Source organism: Schistocerca gregaria, chromosome 11, assembly GCF_023897955.1.
Source record: "Schistocerca gregaria isolate iqSchGreg1 chromosome 11, iqSchGreg1.2, whole genome shotgun sequence".
NCBI lineage: Eukaryota > Metazoa > Arthropoda > Insecta > Orthoptera > Acrididae > Schistocerca > Schistocerca gregaria.
The window spans coordinates 144,220,889-144,244,143 of NC_064930.1; the positions used below are offsets into that span (position 1 = coordinate 144,220,889).

Genomic DNA, 23,255 nt, shown 5'->3' on the forward strand with positions numbered 1-23,255 from the left:
TGAATGTCCATTTGTTAGTCTGATTATACACTGTATCTATTTAAAATTCGCCCCTATATTTTTCACAACGCACAATTAGCACTCCCCCCCCCCTTCCCCCCCCCCCTCCCCCCTCCAAGAGTGAACAGAAAGAAAAGACGCCATATCATCGGCTTAGTCGATATAAAGCAAAACACCATAATATGCCCAATTTTACCTCTTCTAATAGGATCGGCTACCTTACTCATTAAGTTACTACATATTATTTCCAATAACACTAAACAGGTATCGCCATTATATTTTAATGGTATTCAAAAGCCTGTTACGATTATTATGACCAACCGCATCGTAACAAATCGCGCGGCGTGCGTTTTTAATGATAACTTTACGCTATTCAAGTTCTGTTAGAGCTATCTTGACTAGTAATGTTACAGAGTGACACATTTTTATGTGCACTTGCACCTTGGGAGTTGTGCAACAGGAAATACTAGTTTTGTGAGTACATTGCTTTACTGTCTGCTTTGTTCGGCAGGTGACGTGGCTATTAGCGCTTTTACTTGCGTAGTTTCATTCTGTATGCAGATATGACCTCAAGATTTACATCCAGGGTATGACACTGTTCATCGTACAGGGACAAACACAGTAAACAGCTGTTGCAGATTTGGACTTTCACTCAGTTTAATATAGACTATTTTACCATCTCTGATTTTAAATTATTTGATTGTCCTTCACATTATGTACAACTTCTTTAGCTGTGGTTGCCCAATCTATAAGGTTATTCCTTTTTTCTTGTCTTATCGATCCACCCATTTTTCAGCTTCCCTCTATAGCACACATCTCAGATGGTTCAGTTCTCTTCTTTCTTTTATTTTCCCACGGTCCATTATTCACTTCTGTACACCGCAGTCCTCCAGCTGTCTCTGTGGCTGAGGTCACCGACAAACGCTTCTGCAGTGGTGCTCGACCGGAGGGTAAGCCGGTTCGAATCCTGGTGGTGGAAAAAATTTTGACTACCAGTATCTGACCAGCAAGAGTAGGAGAGGTAATGGAGTAAAGTTCCCGATCAACGTACTTTGTGTTAATGCCACTGTTTAAAGAGTGAACCTCTCCACAGTGTCTCGTGAAGTGAAGGCCTGTGACACTGTCGGCAGTGATCCATCTGTCGGATTGGGACGTGAAGCTCGGCGGCCCCCTCTGTGCTATTTGCAAGGAGTCTGCTGCTTCTGTCCTCAGGCTGTCCACCGTGAATTATTTTGCTTTGAAGGTTGGAGTATTTCATACCACATGGGCTGCAAAATTCTAAATAAATGAACTAAGGAACAGAGTATTGACAGATGTAATTCTCATGAGCTTCAGAGCAGGAAAACCTATAAACTAACAATGTATTTTTTGCAATTGTAGAAATTCGAGAGGGGTACAGGGACTTGTCGGAAACCCACAGTAAAGTTGCCAAAAATTGCCCCGCGACCCCAGTTCCAATTCGATACGGACTGAGCCGTGTACTTTTGTTTGTCTGGCAGGAGGGCGACACTGTCGGAGATCAACGCCTACATCGTGAGTCACTTTCCCTACTACAAGCACAAGAAAGGCTGGCAGAACTCCATTCGCTACAACCTCTCGCTCCACAGGTGCTTCGTCAAAGTGCCGCCGGAGGGCGGCAACCGCAGAGGCGACTGTCGGAGTGGCTATCGCAAAGGCAACTACTGGATGCTCGGTGAGTGTTCGGCCGGTACCTGGGAGACCGGTAGTCACGTGGCCACCTTATCATTTTCTAGACTCGTCGGTGGTAAGAAAAAAAAATCCTTCAGGTCCCGAGTGGTTAAAAAGCCACGAGTTTTTGACGGTGGCCTGCCAGTGCGTCCAAATATAGTCTAGCAGCTGGCAGTCACATGACTCGTCCCCACTGTAGGGCCCTTTACCGGTGTACGTCGACTCGGTGCTCATTGTGCTCGCTTTGGCCTCAGTGATTGGCTGTTGTTTTATGGTCATAGCTCCACAGTGGTGTGTTTCTAACCGACAGTTAGCCGGAAGTTTTTGCTGAAATCGACAGAGATGGAAGCTGTTATATCGTGAACACCTTCACCAAAGGCTATCTGACTGATACTCCAGTACTTGTACCTCTATGTTATTTGTTTTTAAATTTTCGTCCTTATATACACTTGTCCTCAGAACAGAAAGCAGGCCCTTCTTTCACGTGACAAATAGCGTAAGTAGTTAGTGGCTCTTGTGTGTGTAATGTTACTGGAACTTTTCAGGTGGAGATTGGCAACACGTCGTGCCCAGAGGACATGTGTCTGTAGACTGTAGCCACATTTCAGACTTTGAGAAAAGGAGAATCATTGACACGAGGGACAGGGGAGCCTTGCATCGACAGACAGACAATTGCCTGCAGCACAGTGACCACAGAATGAGTGGTGGTGAGATGGACTCGAGACAACAGTGTGGCAGCAAGAGTAGGCACTAGTCCTAAAAGAAGGGCTACACCACCAGCAGATTGTAAGATGTTCCAGCTGGTTGTGACGAACAGACAGATGACGACAGCTGAAGTGTGGCCAAAGGCAACAGGCAGTGTGTCACCACGAACCACCGGGGAAGCTGCCACGAAATCTCAATTGTCGTTTACTGCCGACATCATACTGCAGATGACAAAATGTAGCACGGTGTAGAAACAGGGAGCGGTACTGTGTGGTGTTCGGTGATGTGTGTCGCTTCCCTCTGTTTCAGACAGATTGATGTTAATGTGTCTGTAGTAACCCGATGACAGGAGCACCTTCAGTAAATGCTATAGGACTGATGCTGCAGTACTTGTGTGCCTGTGGTAGGTATTGTTTTAATTTTCATTCCCGCAACCAATAACTCTTAATTCCTGTAATTATGGTGGGGGGGGGGGGGGGGGGGGGATCTATTTTATAGGACAACAGGTCTGATTCGGTTATTGTTGAAGGGAGCACCATAGTCTGCAAAATCTGGCAAGAATGGTGAGCAATGTTGTCATACACTTCATCACCAGGTGTATTCCAGCAGGATACTGCATGACCACACACTGCAGTTCTCACCACAGGCACCTCGAGGAATGTACATATCCCAGATCGTATTTTCCAGTTCTGTAATTTGTCACCCACAGGGCACATTTGCGACGCAGGTCAGGCTCCGTATCGATGTTGTCAACCTACATTACTTCCGGACAGAATGAAAGTTAAATCGTCTTAATGCCCATTATACGGTGAACATTTCCAGAAACTTAAGACTGTTAGTGGCCTGGTCCTTCGTGGTGTAGCATATTCCATTTCTGTCAGTATAATTGGTTCATATACGGACGCGCCATGTGTGTTCCGAAAGAACAGACACCGCAGATTCGTATAATTATTTCACCTCGACGGGTGAGAATCCACCTTCTTCAATGCAGGGGCACATTATGTCCGACTTCCCGCGTGAATCTGAAAGTAGCGAGTGTGGAGGACATAGACCGGGGCTGCAGCCGGGTGGGGGGGTGGATCAGCCGAGACAGTCCGCGCAGGTGCGATAAACACTGTGTTCGGGGTGGCACAGTAGTTAACGTGACTGCCTAGGGAGCAGGAGATCCCGAGCTCGAGTCCCGGTCTTGCAGACATTTTCAGTCATCGCCACTGATTCCACATAGTCCTGTTGCAGCTGACGTCAGTAGTTGCTTTTGTTTCCTTTCTCCCCCCCTCCCCTTTTCCTTCAATTTACATACATTTGTTTTTATTAAATCTTCACTTCATATAGTAATTTCATTCTTCTACTATTTTAAGTTATTTGTCATTAGATTGAAGAGTTTCAGCAAACAGATCACATCACGTCATAGTCAGTTGAGAGAAATATCTGGCACGGTGAACTTCTAAGTTGTTCCCCAGAGGAGTAATATAGGATTGTTCCTTTTCAGTATACGTACAAGTGACTTTACACGTAACACAGAAAGCGCTGTGAAACTTATTTGTATACAGAGAATTCACAGTGCTAGATAATTGTAGCAGAATCTTGCAAGGCCTACAGAGGATTGGCACTTGTTACGAAAAATTGCTGTCACACGTCGGCATAAACAGATATACAAATATTATGAATAAATAGACATGAAGAGTCGGCCTCGAACGATTACACTGGCGACGAACAGTGACCGAAGGCTGTTACATTCACTAAATACCTGAGAGTACGCGTACTGTGCGATAGAGAGTGAATGGCCACATTAAAATAATTGCAAGTAAGGTAGATGCCAGACAGATTCGTCACCCTTGTTCGACCGATAAATACGTGAGTACTGCTGATGTGTCTGGGGCCCTTATCTGATAATACTGATAGAGGAAATATAAAACATCCAAAGGAGAACAGTGTGTTTCATCAGAGAATCATTTTAAAAGTACGAAATCACGACCGAAATGTTCGACCGACTCCCAACGGCAGAGACTGTGAGTAAGGCTTTGTGCGTTGCGGTACCATTTGCCACTAACCTTGTAGTGTGTACATCTGTAGAAAAATTAAGCGAGATGTTGCTTCCTCCTACGTGTACCTCGTGACAAGAATATGAAGGTGAAATTGGAGAGATTAGAGGTCACACAGAGGCTCACCGACAGCTGTTCTCGCCTCGAACCGCTCACGACTGGAGCAGAAAGAGGGAGAATTGATGGTGGTGCACAAAGTGGCCCGTGTCACACACCGTAAGATGGCACGCAGAGACGTAGATTTAGTTAACGTACATTTCGTGAGGTCGGCATCGAGCAGTTTACCAGCTGATGTTTTTATTAATTCCGTGTCGCGTCAATCGATTCCGTCGGTCTGACAGTGAGATAAGCCCACCAGACAGAATATTAATCACCATCTCGAGAGAGCTGTCTGACTGGTGTGGCAGCGAAGTGGTGTGTGTGAGCCATTCCGTTGTGTCGAGTCGGTGCATTAACGTGTGTCAGTGTGGATACACGTCAGAATGACAGAGGAAGTATCATGTTCAGATGTGCTTTCGACCACTCCGTGAACGGAGTGACATTTGTCAGTGTATCAAAAGACTATTAAAGTTTCTGTGAGGAACAGTCTACGACTTGGATCCGTGTTAATGTGGCGTGAGAGAGGTGGTCAGAAAAGATCTTAACAGACTAGGACCGACAAGGAGTGTCGATAGCTGACTGACTGGGGTAGGTGTGAAGAGGGGGGGGGGATGTGATGTGGTAGTGTGGTCCGACAATGAAGGCCCAGGTAGGCCTTCAACTTGCAGTATGTGGAGGGACGTAGTGGAGGCCACAGGTGATGTTGTGATGTGTTTGGGGCGATTTTGTAAGGTGACATGCTCTTACTTATTTAGATTACTGTGGACACAGACAGTATATTCAATTGTGTACTTGCTACATGTGTGGTGTGGGTGATTTGCTCGGTTAGATTATGAGTTTTGGAACTATGGTGGTGGTGGTGGTTGTTGGGATGTTTAAGGGGGACTAAACAGCTAAGGTCATCAGTCCCCCTTTGGAACTATGGAAAGTAGTAGAGAAGTGCAAGGGAAAATAAATCGGCGAGGGTAGGTCTCGCGTCGTGTCCAGGTAGTACAGTCGCCGATATGATTAGTGTATGGGGACAGAGGTTCTGGGTTCGAGAGCTAGTCTGCGACACGTTTTTGATCTGCCGACTGAAAGCGTGTTACGAACGTCTGTGTGACGAGTATGCCTCCCTGTGTGACAACAGGCACGTGTTCGAGTCGGCATTCCTATTATTTCTTGAATGTGAGGAATCTGATCGTAAATGAGTTGAACACAACATACCCGAAGAAAATTGTGGACCCTCTCACTTGTCGAATTAAGACCATTATCAATACCAGAGGAGGTGTTACACAGTGTTAAAATGACGTCACCTGTGAGTGACAAATTTTTTGTCTGTTTTAGATGTTTTGTTTTGTCAGACTGTGCCAGTGAGGATGTGAGTCGCAAGGTTTTGTGGCCACTGTCGAAGGTATAATCTCGTAACTTGTCAGGCCGTCCCATGTTCCTCTTCATTTTCTTCTTTCAGAGTCCATTTCGACCCCTCACCTGGGATCATCTTCAGAAAGTTCTGATTTCCGCAATTAGCTGGAGGGTGTCAAAGACAGGTGTTGTGTTCACTTGTGAACAGAGCTTATTCTGAAACTTTCTGGCAGATTAAAACTGTGTGCCGGACCAAGACTCGAGCTCGGGACCTTTGCCTTTCGCAGGCAAGTGCTCTACCGACTGAGCTATCCGAGCACAACTCGCGCCCCGTCCTCACAGCTTCACTTCTGCCAGTACCTCGTCTCCTACCTTCCAAACTTTACAGAAGCTCTCCTGCGAACCTTGCAGAACTAGCACTCCTCAAAGAAAGGATATTGCGGAGACACAGCTTAGCCACAACTTGGGGGATGTTTCCTGAATGAGATTTCCACTCTGCAGTTGAGTGTGCGCTGATATGAAACTTCCTGGAAGATTAAAACTGTGTGCCGGACCGAGACTCGAAAGGCAAAGGTCCCGAGTTCGAGTCTCGGTCCGGCACACAGTTTAAATCTGCCAGGAAGTTTCATATCAGCGCACACCCTGCTGCAGAGTGGAAATCTCATTCTAGAGCTTATTCTGAATATCAGTAGTATAAAGGCCACATTTTTAAATTTGTGCAAAATAAAATAGTTTTTCCATTGGGAAATCGAGGCACCAGATCACCTCCAACTGCACAAGTCTCTGACGTGACGTATACCTGTGGCAAAGTGTGCATAGACGAACTCGGCAGACCGTAAGTGCGAAATCTGTGGTAGCAGAACATCATGAGAACTGTGCTCTTAGATATGGATACTGGCAATGTGTGACTCTAGTTAAGAAATGCAACATTTATAGCAGGGAATCCCAAGAAGCAGCCTAGCTATCTAATGTATCTGTCTATGGTAGATCTGTAGAACAAGAAGCTGTGCAAGTTCTTGGAAAAATGCACAGGTCACACCCTTCTCCAAGAATGGTAGTAGGAGTGATCCACAAAACTACAATTCAATATCCTTGACATCCATTTGTTGCAGAATCTTAGAGCATATTCTTAGTTCAAACGTAATGGGGTATCTTGGATAGAATGACCTCCTCAATGCGAACCAGCACAGAGTCTGAAACCATCCACCACGTGAAACTCAACTCGCACTTTTCTCATGTGACATCCTGAAAGCTTTGGACCAAGGCAACCAGGTAGATATTAGTATTTCTTTAATTCTGAAAAGCATTTGACTCAGTACCACCTACGCTCATTATCAAAAGTACGATCCTATTAAGGTATAGTGAAATTTGTGACTGGATTGAGGACTTTGTGGCAGGGAGGACCCAGCATGTTATTTTGAATGGAAAGTCAGATCTTGCATGCAATATTAATTGTAAAATCAGGCTGTTTGCAGATGATGCAGTTATCTACACCGAAGAGCCAAAGATACTGGTAAACCTGCCTAATATCACATAGGGCCCCCGCTAGCATGTAGACGTGGCACAACATGACATGGCGTGGACTCAACTAATGTCTGAAGTAGTGCTGGAGGGAACTGACACCATGAAGTCTGCTGTGCTGCCCATTAATCCGTAAGAGAATGACGGGGTGGAGATCTCTTCTGAACAGCACGTTGCAAGGCATCCCAGATATGCTCAATAATGTTCATGTCTGTGGAGTTTGGTGGCCAGCGAAAGTGTTTGAACTGAGAAGTGTTCCTGGAGCCACTCTGTAGCATTTCTGAACATGTAGAGTGTCGCATTGTCCTGCTGGAATTGTCCGAGACCATCGGAATACACAATGGACACGAATGGATGCAGGTGATCACACAAGACACTTGCGTACATGTTACCTGTCACGAGTTGTATCTACACATATCAGAGATCCCATATCACTCCAACTGCACACACCCCACATCATTATAGAGCCTACACCAATTTGGGCAGCTCTTGACTGACGTACAAGGTCCTGTAGTGGTTAATAAAAAAAAGAAAAAGAGAAGAAAAGAAAAGGTTGAAAATGTGGGAAAAAATCGGGAATAAACAGGGTTTTTTAAAATCGTGAATGACTGTGAAAAAGGGAAAGAATGAAATTCAAGTCGGACTACGTAATACAGTAAGGTTATCGGACTTTGTGATTTGGAAAAGCTGTTGTTGGGGTGGTCCTTGTGGCATTTCTGAGCAAAAGTCAAACCAATTGCCAGTACAAAAATTATTTGAAAGAGAACAGAGAATAACAAAATGTGATTAACAGGGGGAATGGCGTAGATAAGAGTTCATTCTTTACCATGTTAACATTGTCTTCTCTCGTGCGGCGTCCAGGTCTTGTTCTCCAAAAATTTCCTATTCCCTTTCTGCGTGAAAAGTCGTAGCTGCCCCAAAATTTTGCAATCGTACAGGAGTCACTAATTTATACAAATCAAAACCGTCTTGGTATTGAATGCAATTTATTTTATGTTGCTACTTCCATCCTCCGAATTTCATACCAACTTCCACAATACGTATGCAAATCAATGAGTTTCTTCGTCTTAATCCGACCACGACTAGGTAATAAGCAAGTTAAGCTTCCACTCTCAAAGACAAACAAAAAGAGTCAAAATTTTAGTTCCTTCATTTTCTTATAAATATTTTCCCCGCCGTCTAGCGCTCGTACAGCTGTGACGTTATAATTTATATCTGAGGGAACGAGTGTAGCGCGGCGAAATTCAAAGTCCCGCTACAGTCCACAGATTCATGAGGTTGTCTCCATACCCGTTCACATCCAACTGCTCAATTCAATTTGAAACGAGTCTCGTCTCTGACCGGGTAACATGTTTCCAGTCATCAACAGTCCAATGTTGTTGGTGACAGGCCCACGTGAGGCGTAAAGCTTTCTGTCGTGCAGTCATCGAGGGTACACGAGTCGGCCTTTGGCTCCGTAAGTCCATATCGACGATGTTTCATTGAATGGTTCGCACATGCTGACACTTGCTGATGGCCCTGCATTGAAATCTACAGCAATTTGCACAAGAGTTGCACTTCCGTCACGTTGAATGATTCTCTTCCATCACTGTTTGTCCCATTGTTGCAGGATCTTTTTCTGGCAGCAGTGATATCAGAGATTTGATGTTTTACTGGATTCCTAATATTCACAGTAAACTCGTGAAATGGTCATTAGCTGCCTCAGAGATGCCGTGTCCCATCGCTCGTGGCCGATTGTAACCACTTTCAAACTCACTTAAATCTTGATAACCTGCAGTTGCAGCAGTAGTAAGTGATCCAAAAACTGCACCAGACACTTGTTGTATTCTGCCTGTTTACATATCTCTGTACTTGAATTCAAATGCCTACACCAGTTTCTTTGGTGCTTCAGTTTGTAATGAAGTACTGTCTGGACGAAGCTTCATAAATATTCAACCAGATCTTGATAAGATTTCAAAGTGGTGAAGCGATTGGCAACTTGCTTTAAATGTTCAGCAATGTAAAATAGTGCACTTCACAAAACAAAAAATATGGTATCCTATGACTATAATATCAATGAGTCACTGTTGGAATTGGCCAACTCATACAAATACCACATGTAACACTTTGTATGGATATGAAATGGAATGATCATATAGATTCAGTTGTGGGTAAAGCACACGGTAGACTTTGGTTTGTTGGTAGAATACTGGGGAAGTGCAATCAGTCATAAAGGAGATGGCTTACAAATCACTCGTGCGGCCGCTTGTAGAATATTGCTCGAGTGTGTGGGACTCGTACCAGATAGTACTGAAGGAGGATATTGAATGTATACAGTGAAGCGCAGCACGAATGGTCACAGGTTTGTTGAATCCTCGGGAGAGGTCACAGGTACTGAAAGAACTGAAATGGTACTCTCTTGAAGACAGATGTAAACTATCTCAGAAAGTCTATTAACAAAGTTTCAAGAACTGACTTTAAATGGTTACTATAGGGATATACTACAACCCCTATGTATCACACGCACAGGGGCATCTATACAGTCTTCCCGTGCTCCGTAAGAGTATGAAATGGGAAGAAACGCCAATAACTGGTACAGTGGGACCTCTCAATGGTTTTCAGAGTTTAGATGTCGGTGTAGATGAAGTAATTTTAAGAGATATGACGACTAGAGGCTTCCAGCTTCTTGACTTCACCCCCACCTAAGAAGTGAACACTCGGCTGTAGTGTGGAGGAATAAAAACAACCTTGAGGCCACCTCCACAGGAAAACAATAATATTTCATAAACACGTTCCCCCTTTTTCCTTCTGTTATTACTACCTATTCAGTGTCGGTGGCCCAGCAATAGTAGCCATATAAATGTCTCTGCATTTCTGCAGAATAAACTTGTGAAAATTATTTTTTACAAGCAAATGTAACACTGGTCTCCGGCAGAAGATCCTGAACGAGATCACACCATAGAGGTCGAAACTTTGGCATTGTAAAGCTCGGTTAACAGGAGAGCAGCTAAAAGTGAACAAATGTCGGCAAACGAGAATTAGACAAGTGATCTGCATTTGGTAAGATTTGTATCGCATTCACTAGTATTTGCTCCTTTCCACTTCTCTTCGATCTTTTAGCAAACTACCAAAGGAGGTCTGTATCCTCTCCACTTCAGGACCAGCACTACAAGAACGACTGCCTTCTGCCTCGTACCCATCTGTTGTCGACCCGAGTTGCACGAGTCATCTGAAGAGAATATAATGTTGCTAATTGAAGAATATATGTATTGTAGGTGTTTCTGAGTTCCGAAAGCTCAGTATTCAGATGTCAAAAGAAAAGAAGTGCGAGCGGTAAAAAATTGTCAAAGCACTAGAAGCTCCAGGAAGGAACATAAAAAGATAATAGATTCATTAGATCCTTATACTGGAATGAAGAATGAATAAGTTCGGTATTGCTTTTTACTGGAAAGCAAAAGCACAGTAAATGTCCTCAGAAGTAAGCAAGTGTCAATATGTATCTAGTATGCTGGTTAAAATTAAAATTATGCCAAAGACTTGAACATTCCCATTGCTTATGCTCATGGTATTTGTAATTATGTGGCTGATGTGTTAATGTTATGTTAAAGGTCGTTGATGACAAATAAAAATGATTTACTTGGGCTCATGCTATCTGCCGTGTAACTTACTCTCTGCATTGCACCTCATACTGGTTTGCAGAGTATAATGTAGATGTAAATAACAGATTTTATCAAAGGGTCTTTGTGACAGTGTAAAAATACGAGTCAAGATAGATGTAATGGAACTTGAGTAGCTTATTTGCCTCTATTGGTTATGGTTGAGAAATCGATCTTTTGGTCATTTTTGTATATATAATATTGAACGAATAAAGGCTGGGCGAGTGTAAAGCTATCGTTAAAAATGCACACCGCGCGATTTGTTACGATTTGGTCGGTCATAATAATAATAACATGCTTTTGAATACAGTTAAAATATAACAGTGATACCTGTTTAGTGTTATTGGAAATAATATGTAGGAAATTAATGAGTGAGGTAGCTCATCCTATAAGAAGAGGTGAAATTGGGCATATTGAGGTGTTTTGCTTTATATCGATGAAGCCGATGATACGGCGTCATTTTTTTTTTGTTTACTGCTAGAAATAAACAAGTAAAGAAGTGCTAATTGTGTGTTGTGAAAAAATATATTCAATCAGAGTAACAAAAGGACATTTAGTTACACGAAATCACGGATAGCGATGTGTGGTCATTAAATTGAGTACACTCACAGGGCGGTCAATTCCGGGATAAATCTGTATGCATCTCACGAGGGACGCGGTATATATATTATTATTATTTATATATATATAAAATAGAAAGAAACTTTCACATGGTAAAAATATATTATTGCAAGACTTACCAAGCGGGAAAGTGCCGGTAGATAGGCACAATAAATAAAACACACAAACACACACACACACAGAATTTCTAGCTTTCGCAACCGACGGTTGCTTCTTCAGGAAAGAGGGAAGGAGAGGGAAAGATGAAAGGATGTTGGTTTTAAGGGAGAGGGATATATCGCGGAGAGCTGGCTCCAATTTATGAAAAGGAGAAAAACGTTAACTTTTACGCGAACCCTTAATAATAGAACTTGTCACATGTATGTTTCAGATTCCACTAATTACATTTTATTAGCATTGTCTTCCATACATACTTGAATAAATCCTGTTAGTATTTTGCGTACGTCACTGCAGACATCAAGTACTATCTGATATATAGTAGCTATTGAAATGAGAAACAATCACCAATGTAAATTTCACTTGAAAAATGCACGCCACAAAGCTACATTGTATTCCTTTATTATTACTACCAGTGTCCATCATAAACCACCACCTGGAATAAAATAATAAACAGTACTTCTCACACGTCATACAAACTGAGACAGGGAACCACATTTACTGATTATTCATTACAATTGTGCACATATAATACAACAGAACTTCAAAAAATGGAGCTGAGACCCATCGACAGTAACTGATAACGAGAAAATATTTTGTCAACCTGTAAGCTTTTATGTTCATTGACGGCGAGTGTGACTGTGCGTGCTAGTACGACCTGCTCACCAAACGATTACTGTGTTCGCCGGTTGCAGACCCGAAATATGAGGCCATGTTCGAGAACGGAAACTTCCGACGTAACGGGCGCGTGAAGTGGTCGCCATGGAGGTGTCCGGGGGCAGCTACCTTCCCCGCACTGCCTTCGGGCACCGGTGCCGCCTACCGCCCACACTACATGCACCAGAACGACCGCCAGCAGCCGGTAGCGCCCCAGTTGCAGGGCGCCCCCGCCGCGTTACCCTTCGGGCCCGCGCAACTCCGGGCAGCAGCTACTGCCGAGAGCGGGGGCGGAGACTTCGGCATCGAAGACGGAGCCGTATCACCTCACGCCTCCCTGCGAAACGCAGGGTACGAGCAAAGGTCAGTGTGTTGTAAGGTGACACAGCCTCAGATGTCGCCTCGTATTTGTATTAATCTACAAATGATTAAAATTCTTTATCCCCCATCTGTCAAAACGTTTTGAGACTGGATTGATAAAAAGAAATGCTTCAAGTGCCATTCACAGTCTCCTTCCACTTGAACACACAAGAAATATTCGTACTACTGCACGAAACTGTCAGAAAAGCCCATCTGTGGGCCGTCGTTCAACTTGCGCATTACATTAGCTCGAAAGTAACTGGGTAGGTGGAAAAATCTACTCACCGAGTGGCAGCAAGAGAACACACACGTATAGAGGTTAAGGAAATTGGCGTGCTTTCAGAGCCAGTAGCTTCATCTCCTGGCAGAAGTTTTGAAGGGGACGGAAGTGGGATGAAGTAAAAGGACTGGCGAGGCTCAGGAAATGGTTAGAGTACGGAAAAGTCACCCAGAACACCGGGACAGGGGAGACTTACTGGTGACGAGAAGGAAAAACTGATTGTCAGAGACTGCACTGGACAGGATACGAAATCCTCGGTGGTTAGATGGGTGAGGTAGGGTTATAAGAAAGACTGAGATAATGACAAAACATCATGCAGGAGTTAATAAGAATGGAAAGCTAAGTGGAATATATGTAGCAAAGCTGACAGATGGGTATTATAGGCAGGTCACAAAATAAAAGGTACAGTTACTAAGAAGAATTGCTGAGGCTGAAGAAATTAACATAAATTAACACCAGGATGGTGGCAAGAAGTGAAGACATGTTGTAATGCCAATTCCCACCTGTACAATTCTGCGAAGCTGGCATCTGGCGGCATTTGTGGTGAAGGTCGGGACTCTCGTGTTGTAGAGCGTGCTCTGCTACAAGATATTGTGCATTGCCAGTATACACCCTCTGACTGTGTCGATGTAAAAGGCCGCACAATGTTAATCTATCAGCTGGTACGTGACGTGGCCCTCAGTACGACAGTGCGCGTCTTGCCATTTACAGGACTTGTATAGATGGTGGGACAGCCTCACAGGGATAGGAGCCATAAAGTAGGGAGTCGTAGCCTTGCTGAAACAGCTGAATAATACATTCAAGACATGGATAACATTTAGTCATAAATCTCTGTGTTGTATCTTCCACCTCTAAGTTCCCAGGTTTTCAAATCTCGTCCGGTGCAGTCCCCAACAGTCTGTCTTTCCTTCCCACCCCCTTACCTGGGGGACTTTCCCAAACTCTCGCTATTTCCTGAAACTCACCAGTCCTTTTTCTTCGTCCGTCTTCATTTCCTTTCAACCCTCCTACTAGGAGGAGGAGTCAGTGCCTCCAAAAGATTGCAAATTTCTTTAATCTATATATGTGTGAGTGAGTGTTTTCCTGCCACTACTTGTTGAGTGGTAATTTTTCCCCCCAGTTACATTACATTTTCAAAAACTGAAAATTGTTTATTTTCAATGACGCATTGTTTTGAAAGTTGGTTACATTGTTAAAATGTTGACCTTTCATGTGAATTTCAGCACTTCAATAACACTGGGTCTTGTCACTGATAATGACCCCTTTCTTCTCCCCCTCCTCCCCCCCAGCATTTTGCATTTTTATCAAGTTCTGGCAGGCATCAACACACAGTTGTTTTTGTTCTGAAGTAAAGATGTGTGAGACAAAGTTTTCCACCAAAGCTTCTGGAGAATTTCTCGAACACTCCAGTTAGAGAGGTCGCTTCATTTTGATCTGCGATACAACAGTGGGAACACAATACAGCCCCAGTTACTTTACTTAACACTGCATGCTCACATCCGTTGCTTACGACCGTTAGTTTGAGCTGCCACTTTAGTTATTGTGTCGCATCACTTATACACCTGAAATCAAATTAGTCTCGGAACTTTTTTGACGGTCAACTTGCGTTAATCCCCAGTACCTTGTGACACGGCTGAATAGACTGAAGGCTCCTCGACTTCCTTTCAGAGCGGGTAAGTTATTAAAGAAACATCTAGTGGAAAGCTGTTAGACACCACAACCGAAGAAAGTGACATATGATGATCCTCGATATCACATTTCTGTGGGAAATTAGACTGAGGGACTGACAGTCCAATAGCAGCACTGCACAAGATTTTATAGTTGCGAGAGGGGAGCAGCACTTGTACATAGATATATCTCCAGTGCCCGAAGGCATCTCGAGAGAATTATTGAGTTACAAATATTGGTAAATTTATCTGGACGTGTCATCCTCAAAGGTAGAGAACTGATTGCAGTATTCTGTGGTTGTTGTAATATTTAAAGTATTTTTGTAAAGATGGTCTGTAGAATTAGAATCGTGGAATAATTTAACTGAAACCTTCTAAAGTGCATGGATGCAAATCAGAAGAAACGTAAGCTTCTTTGAAGACGTCCATTAATATAGGGATCATCTTAGGTACGTAAGTCTACACATCTCCTTCTTTGCGACCGGCGGAGGTGGTGCAGTGGTCACTGCACTGGACTCGTTCAGGAGGATGACGGTTCAGATCCCCGTCCAGCCATCCAGGTTTAGGTTTCCCGTGATTTCTCAACATGGCTCCATACAGTTGCCTGGGCGGTTCCTTTTTAAAGAGCACAGCCGATTGCCTTCCCCGCCCTTTTGTAATGTGAGCCCGCACTTCGTCTCGAATGGTGGTGCTGTCGTCACAGTGTTAAATTCTAATCTTCCTCCTTCTTTCCTCCTGGACTAGCACCAAAAGAAGGCAAAAGTGGGGCAGAATATTCCTAATTGATAACTCAAATGTGTTGAGATAGAAGCTGATGATCTCGAATATAAAGCAGATCGATGTGAGATGTCAGAGCTTCATCAGCTACACCCCTTGTTAAATTTCTACTGATCAGTAAAAAATTATTTCTTGCTTATGGATGAAAATCCTAGAATGAAGATGTGTATATACATTAATATATAATAATATAATAATGTGACAGGATGTAGTTGTTACTAGTTGTGACGGATCTTTATAATAAAGTGTATTCAAAAACTGTTGGGAGTGTTAATGTCAGTAAAAAGACATTTTCACATGTAGTAAATAGCATGAGGGCTATTCAAACCAGTCACTGTGTTATAAATAGGGAAAGGAAAGTTTTGCATTGACAGTAATTGAAAAATTGGGTACTGTACTGACATATCAGAAAATCTGCAGTTTTTATGAAAATAGCAAAATGTGGCATTGTTGAAAATAGCAAAATGTGGCATTGTGCCTGTTCCAGCGTAAAAGTGTCATAAATATAAGTGCAGCGAGTTAATAATATTCGTAATGATAGTTATTGAATGTTGAAATTGGATTTTTAGTTTTTCTCGAGGCTGAGAAAAATGATTTCTTGCATAAAGACTTCTGGCTCTAAACATCAAACAAAAATATTGTAGTTCCAACTAATTCCGTTCTGACAAAAGTTTTAGCTGTCAGTATCACATATCGTAGCAGTTTTGTACAACAAATTATACTGCAGTTTTCAGGGATCTTTTATTCATTGTTTCAATTAAACCACACGTTTTCGTAACACACAACTGTAAATTCAGAATCCACCAAATAGGGCTTCACAAACACATAAATCGGGATGGTATCTGTCGGTTTACTTCTGTGGGCCATCCGCAGCAAGAGATAAGTGATGTCACACAAACACCACAGTTGTCATTTACAGTAGACGAGCAGTACGATGGATAAATATACGGCTTTCGGGTCTGGTGCCGAATCGACTTTCGTAAATCCCGGAATATGTCCCGGAGGTGGCTGCACGACACTGGCAGCTGGTGGCCAGGTGTTACAGCTGTCGAGCAACAACTGCTACTGGTACAATGCGTACAGAGATCTTATCGGTGCAGGCACGATCGAGTTGCTCGCAGAGGGGCGAGTGTAGGGTGTCCGGAGCTGAACTCTGGCCTTCCGGGTGACTGGTGCCAGTACTAACTGTCTGTGTGGCTGAGAGTCGAGCCAAAATCTTCGACTAGGTTGTTGCCGAGTAACTGTAGTCGGAAATTCTTATGTCCTTGTATATCTAAGGCTCCAGGCTGCACTTAATTGGAATCCTGAGTCCCTATTTATTAGGTTACTTGCTGAAAGTTTGTCACCTCCTTTATCAAATTCTCCCAGTGAGAGAAAACTGAGGATACAATCTATGTCTGCTCGTACATCGTGTTGTGTCCTATACTGAGAAAGTGCTCTTCTATTGCGGACTTAGGGTGTGACGCAGATGTGTATGACGGTGGACCTCGTCACATTGCTCTTGCACTGTATGTCGCATCCGGTTAGTGTACATCTCGTCCCACAAGCTCGTACGTGCCTCGTTTCCTGGGCCCGAGATAATCCTTACAGCAGCTAATAAATTCCTCAGTTTTGCTGAGGGACAAAAGATGCACGTGATGCCGTGTCTTTTGAGAACTCGGGAAGTATCACCAAAGTAAGGTGAAACGGCTGAGATAGTGGGTCCACTGTTTCTTCATTTCAGTCACTCGTCTGGATTTGTTTTGCTGGAATGTGTAATAAATTTGTCTTTCAGGATAGCCATCATGTAAGAAAACTGTCGTAAGGTGTCGGACGTGACGCATGCCCCGTGGCTCGGCGTGCACAGTACAGTCACGTTGTGTAGGGTCGTGACAATTTTTATCCTGCGAGTAGGAGATACAAGCTGTGCCCCAGTGTTCTGTCTACTTTCCCTTCTACTGAAATCCTGAAAGACTTGGGAAGGGTGACGTGTGCCGTCCTTCTCCACCTTCAACTCAGTTCTAAACTGAAAAGTCAGATTTACCAAATTTAAATGTTAAGGAAATGCTGGTAACTTTTCAGTTCCACGAGGACACACCAAACACACATTATGTGCACAGACCAAAAGCAGAAAGATTTTAAAGAAGGTGTCTGTCTTGCTTCCTCTTCAGAATTTTCTGTGTAGTAGTAGGAGGAGGAGGAGGAGGAGGAGGAGGAGGAGGCAGAGAAGGGCATTAGTGTTAAATGTCCCATCAACAATGAGCTCATTAGAGATGGAGCACGAGGTCGGAATTGGGAAGGACGGAGGAGGAAATTGACTGTGCCCTTTCAAAGGAACCATCTCATCATTTGTCTTGGGGGATTTAGGGAAATCGTGGAAAACCTAAATCTGGATGGCTGGACACAGGCTTGAACTGTTGTCCTCCTGAATATGAGTCCAGTGCACTAACCACTACGCTACCTCACTCGATCATTGTCTGTAATAGTTTGTAGTGGTCAATAAAAAAGAAAAAGAGAAGAAAAGAAAACAAAAAGTGTTTGTACAGGGGGTGAGTTGAAAATGTGGGAAGAAATGGTGAATAAACAGGGGGTTCTAAAATCGTCAGTGACCATGAAAAAGGGAAAGAATGAAATGCAAATCGAACGTCGTATTACAGAAAAGTTATCGGACTTCGTGATTCTGAAAAGCTATTGTTGGGTGGTCCTTGTGGAGTGTCTGAGCAAAAGTCAAACCAATTTCCACTACAAAAATTATTTGGAGGAGAACAGGGAATAACAAAATGTGATTAACAGGGAGAAATGGCGTGGATAAGAGTTAATCCTTTACCGTGTTAACGTGTCTTCTTTCATGTGGCGACCATGTCTTCAAAAATCTCCTACCTCATTTCTGTATGAAAAGTAGTAGCTGCTCCGAAATCTTGCAATCGTCCAGGAATCACTAATTTATACAAATTAAAATCATCTTGATACTGAATGCAATTTAATTTATTTTGCTACTTCCATCCTCCGAATTTCATAACAACTTTCACAATATGTCTACACATTAAAATTGGATCAAGACTAGCTAATAAGTTATTTACGTCTGCATTAAGCTTCTGCTCTTGAGAGGCAAAAAAGAAACGGATAGAAAAAACAGAGTTACAATTTTAGTATTTCCTCTGGCGTCGAGCGCTCGTACCGCTACGACGGTATAATTTATGTCTGAGGGAACGAGTGTAGTGCGGTGAAATTCAAAGTCCCACTACAAGTTGACCACCGCCGGAGACAGGGGTTTCCCTGTGGTGACCTCATCTACTTGTTCTCAAAGTACTTTTGGCCTACAGACACATTATCATCCTGTGACTACAAGCAGCTCGACAGTGCGAGCGTGACTTTCAAATGAGGCCTCCGTAACGAACTATTGCAATGCGGGCATTGGCAGTTGCTGCGTGCCAGCCATAATAAACGGCCACCACCTGCCACGATTGTTCAAGGTCGTAAAACTTCTTCAGCAGTGTGACAAGAACAATGTTCAATGTAGAGGCCCCTCTCTTTTGGCTTGTAGGTAACTTATGCTGTATTATAAATTGCAATGTAGTATTGTGGGTATTAAAGTAGGAAAGGGAGTTTCGTAAAGATGAAATATTATTAATTTGTTTGTTTTTATAATATGTGATATAAATGAAAAAGCAGGGACTTTTCCTAAACTTAGTGTTGGTTTCAAGCCTTGGTGCTTTTACATTAATGTGTTGTGTAAGGTCCAAATAAGAGTAATTTAGTTATAGACACTTTGTTAATTTTTGACATTTTCATTCTCCTAACAATGTGAAACTGGGCTCATTCGACATTCCTAAGTATGATCTTCCACTTTGGATTGTAAGGCAAGTAGTTTATGAATGATTTCATTAATTAGTTCTTGAACATTCAGTGTTGCCAACAAGTATGTATTAAGTAAAGGGAGCTGTCTAAATATTCACCATCCCATGCTGCATTTTATTTACAAAGTCAGAATCTTTGGTGATGAATTCACACATTTGTATCCGTTGCAGTAGTCAATGTAAGTAGTTCATATCAAGCATTGCTAAAAGCTGTTAACAGAAACAGAGAAATTTGAGTTTATCTTTCTCTCCTGATGCGGAATTCAAATCTAGATCAAACTTCTCTGGTCTACATTTTCCATTTACATTCTAAACCACTGAAGTGAAATATCTTATTATAACATGCTGAATTAATTATTTATGTACCATTGACTGAACTGTTTTGTCCATCTCTGTGTGTTTGTCTTGGCATTTCAGGTCTATTAAAACTTCTGATGGGAATGACAGTGCTTCATTTGAAGAAAGTAATCACCGAGATGTGGCACCTGGTGATGTGGTTGTGGAGCAAGAGAAGCCAACACCCTTCATCAGTTGTAGTGTTCCGACACAAGGAATTGTCTCACCAGAGGACAATTCCATCTGCAGTGCAGACGATACGAGCACTGCAGACAATAACGTTTTCGCCTTCACCTGCAGTTCGTGCCTACAGAGTTTTTCGTCAAAATACAGCCTCGTAATGCACGTGTTCCACCATGTCGACGGTGTGGAGCCACCGTCACACGTGTGCAGATACTGTGGAGAAGTGTTTCTCACTCGTCGCGGCCTGAATAAGCATTTGAGAACGAAAGACGGTGATGAGACTGTGAGTGCACACACGTTTTCTGACACTAGAAAAAAGGTATGTAGCTCTAGTGATATGTGCAAAGATGTATTCACTTCAAAAGATCACACACCCATTGGTTTCAGTGCAGTCACAGATAACAAGTCACACGTCACTGATCCTATATCACAGAGACACCGTTGTCAATCCGATGACTGCTCTCTTTGTCAAAAGAAATCTAAATCAGTTTCTACATCACGTGCACCTACAAAGCGATACAAATGTAACGTATGTAGCCAGTCCTTTGCTTTTGCGTGTTATCTCGAGAAACGTGGTATCATGGACTCTGGGCTGAAGCCACACAAATGTGAAGTTTGTGGAAAATTGTTTGCTAGAGTTTACGATCTTAAGGTCCATTTATTAGTTCATTCTGGGTTGAAGTCACTGAAGTGTGACGTTTGTGATAAGTTGTTTGCTACAGTCGAGGAACTCAAATCCCATTCAGTACAGCACTGTGGGCTAGAATCACACAGATGTGAGATCTGTGGCAAATCGTTCGCCTCACTCGTTTCTCTCAAATCCCACGTCATAGTGCATTCCGTGGTGAAGTCTCGCAAATGTGACGACTGTGGCAAACTGTTCGCCAGAGTCGGTAAGTTCGAACTCCACCTGTCGGTGCATTCCGGGTCGAAGTCGCTCACGTGCAGTGTGTGTAGTAAAGTATTTAAGAGTGCTCTTCATCTGGAGAGGCACATGAGAGTGCACTCTTCACTGGACGTGTAACTTTACATATTAAAAGGAGTCGATAGTAGTTTGGTGTACAATTAATTTTTCCATTTGTTCCTTGTTGGAATACCTTTACAATATTTGTAATATTCTGTGGGTGTGTGAAGCTACCTGTCATTTCAATAATAAATATATTTAGTTCTTTCAGTAGTTATTGAAACTTCCCCTGTGGCTCCTGCAGAGTATTAGTTCGAAATGTCTGTTGACGTATGCACGAAGACAGACTGTAGTACTGCCCACTTTCACCAGACGGTGGTGCCGCTCGCCACTAGTGGCGCACTGCAGCGGCGCTCTTTCCGGCTCGCGTGTACGCCGGTGGGCACGGAAGCAGCCGAGTGCGGTTGCCGGAGAGTGTACTTTTCCCGAGGGAGGTAGTGACTGCTCGAAACGGCACCGTGAGGTCAGTAGCCCCGTGTGGCGAAACGGCACAGAGTCGCAGGTCCCTGTTTCGTCGGGTATCGGAGTTCGGAGACGACAGGGACCGTGCCCTAAAATGGAAGAGTACTGGGCGTCCGGCAACTTTGCAAAAACCGAGGTCTGGCTCGTTGGTGAACTCGATAGGGGAGCACGGACGGATCGTGTCAGTTTGACAGAGTAGAGAAGGTGACAGGTCTTTCACGGAGACCCGTTCCCACCGTCATCCCGGAGGATTTGAAGACGGAGGAGGTGTGCGCACAGTGGGTGCCCCACTCTGGCAACATTGCACAGTTGGTGTGACAGCACGGCACGAGTGCAGTGGAGTTCTTCGAGTGTCCGGTCACTGGCGATGGGTCACAGTTTTTCTTAGAGACTCCGGAAAAGAAAAGCCCGTCTGTGGAGTGGTAGCATACCGGGAGCACTCGTCCCGAGAAGTCGCGTGTGGGACTGTTCGCACAGAAACGAGTGGTGACTGTATTCTGGTATTGGGAAGGGAGACTGCAGGTGGATCGGCTGCCTCCCAGTACGGCCCTGAACTGTGAGTGGCACTGCAGTTTACCGCACCGACTCCACCGACGCCTCCGACAGTGCCGACACGGTAAAAGGGGTTCCGACACGACACTGCGTGGCCACGTGCCGGTCGCTAGACCGTCATCACTGTGCGTAAGCTGAGGTGTACTGTGGTGCCGAATCCTGTGTATTTGCCAGATCCAGTTCCAAGAAACTTTGCCCTACTCGGTGCGACGAAAGGGGTCGCACCGAATGAGGAGTTCGCCACCGGAGACGAACTTCGTGCAATTGTCCGCCGGTGGTGCCGGGATTCGTCTGAAGAATTGTTTGCTACGCAATTGAGGAACCCGCCAGAACGGAGACAAAAGTGTATAGGCACTGGTGGGGAATACCTGTAATATAATCTGTATTTGTTTTGTCAGTAAATGATTCGTGTGAACACAAACAGTTGTATTGTCAATCAGTTTTGGATGCATCAAGTACATGTTTTTATTATGAAGCTTTAATTTTATTTGCATTGCTTTGTGTGCAATAATAAGAAGATAATAGAATAATGCTAATCGTGAATATTTCAGCTCGTCTAATCGTCTAGGAGAGGGATGTGTTTGTACAGGGGGTGAGTTACACTGAAGCATTTACTAAGTCCAGAAAAAGAAAATAAGTCCGGGGAATTTCTCCTCCTCCTCTCAGTAAATAAAATATTTTTGTTTTATTCCATAAAATATGTAAATAACTGTATATTAATTCACGGAAAAGCTCTTCAGCTTTGAATATTGTTTGGTCAAATGTGTTTGTGTGTATTATATAAATTTTGTAATTAGTTTAAGTTTGCTCAGCTGATTTGTAGATAAGTATTCAGTGCTACACATGGGGCAGATACAGTGAAACAAGTTGAATGATACTTAAATATATACTGAAGAAACTGTGTAAAGTTTATGTTCTTTAGTAAGTTACATTCATTGTAATCTTTAAAGATGTTGAATATTTTTAAGATTTTTTAAAACTATTACCTTCTTGTTAAAACTCGTGTTAAGCTGTAAATGCTACCTGTGAAATATAGTATGTATTTATGTGTCAGCAGTTTCATTTCCCAAAATGTGAATGACTTAAGTGATAGTTTTCTAATGGGTAATTTTTTTTATACATATTTATAAATGCTGTGTGCATTACATGAGGGAAATAAGGATTCGATCACACGAAGTCACACTTATAAAAGCAGTAAAGTTCGGACATCTCGTGGCCCAGGTTTTCTCAGCCTCGTTTGAAAAGCTTACACGTATATTGGGGGGAGCATTTTCGCAAAGTGTGACACGAACTCCCTGCGAGTAATATGAAATTAAGGAAGTCGAACATTTACATTTTTGTTCCCGTGAATTGGAGTATGTCATATGTA

At 43.2% G+C, this 23,255-nt stretch overlaps 2 protein-coding genes across 2 annotated transcripts in view; both read left to right on the top strand.

Moving 5' to 3' along the window:
- The window catches only part of LOC126295269 (uncharacterized), a 254,583-nt gene extending 241,993 nt beyond the window's left edge, over positions 1-12,590 (top strand). Inside the window, exon 28 of the mRNA XM_049987697.1 lies at positions 12,508-12,590. The gene's annotated coding sequence lies outside the window, so the exon portion shown is untranslated. The remainder of the gene's footprint in view (positions 1-12,507) is intronic.
- Positions 1-23,255, top strand: part of LOC126295068 (forkhead box protein L2-like) — a 63,021-nt gene that overhangs the window by 4,998 nt on the left and 34,768 nt on the right. The window contains exons 2-4 of the mRNA XM_049987314.1: positions 1,500-1,693; positions 12,508-12,832; positions 19,807-19,973. Of these exons, the coding sequence (XP_049843271.1) occupies positions 1,500-1,693; positions 12,508-12,832; positions 19,807-19,973 (686 nt within the window). The remainder of the gene's footprint in view (positions 1-1,499; positions 1,694-12,507; positions 12,833-19,806; positions 19,974-23,255) is intronic.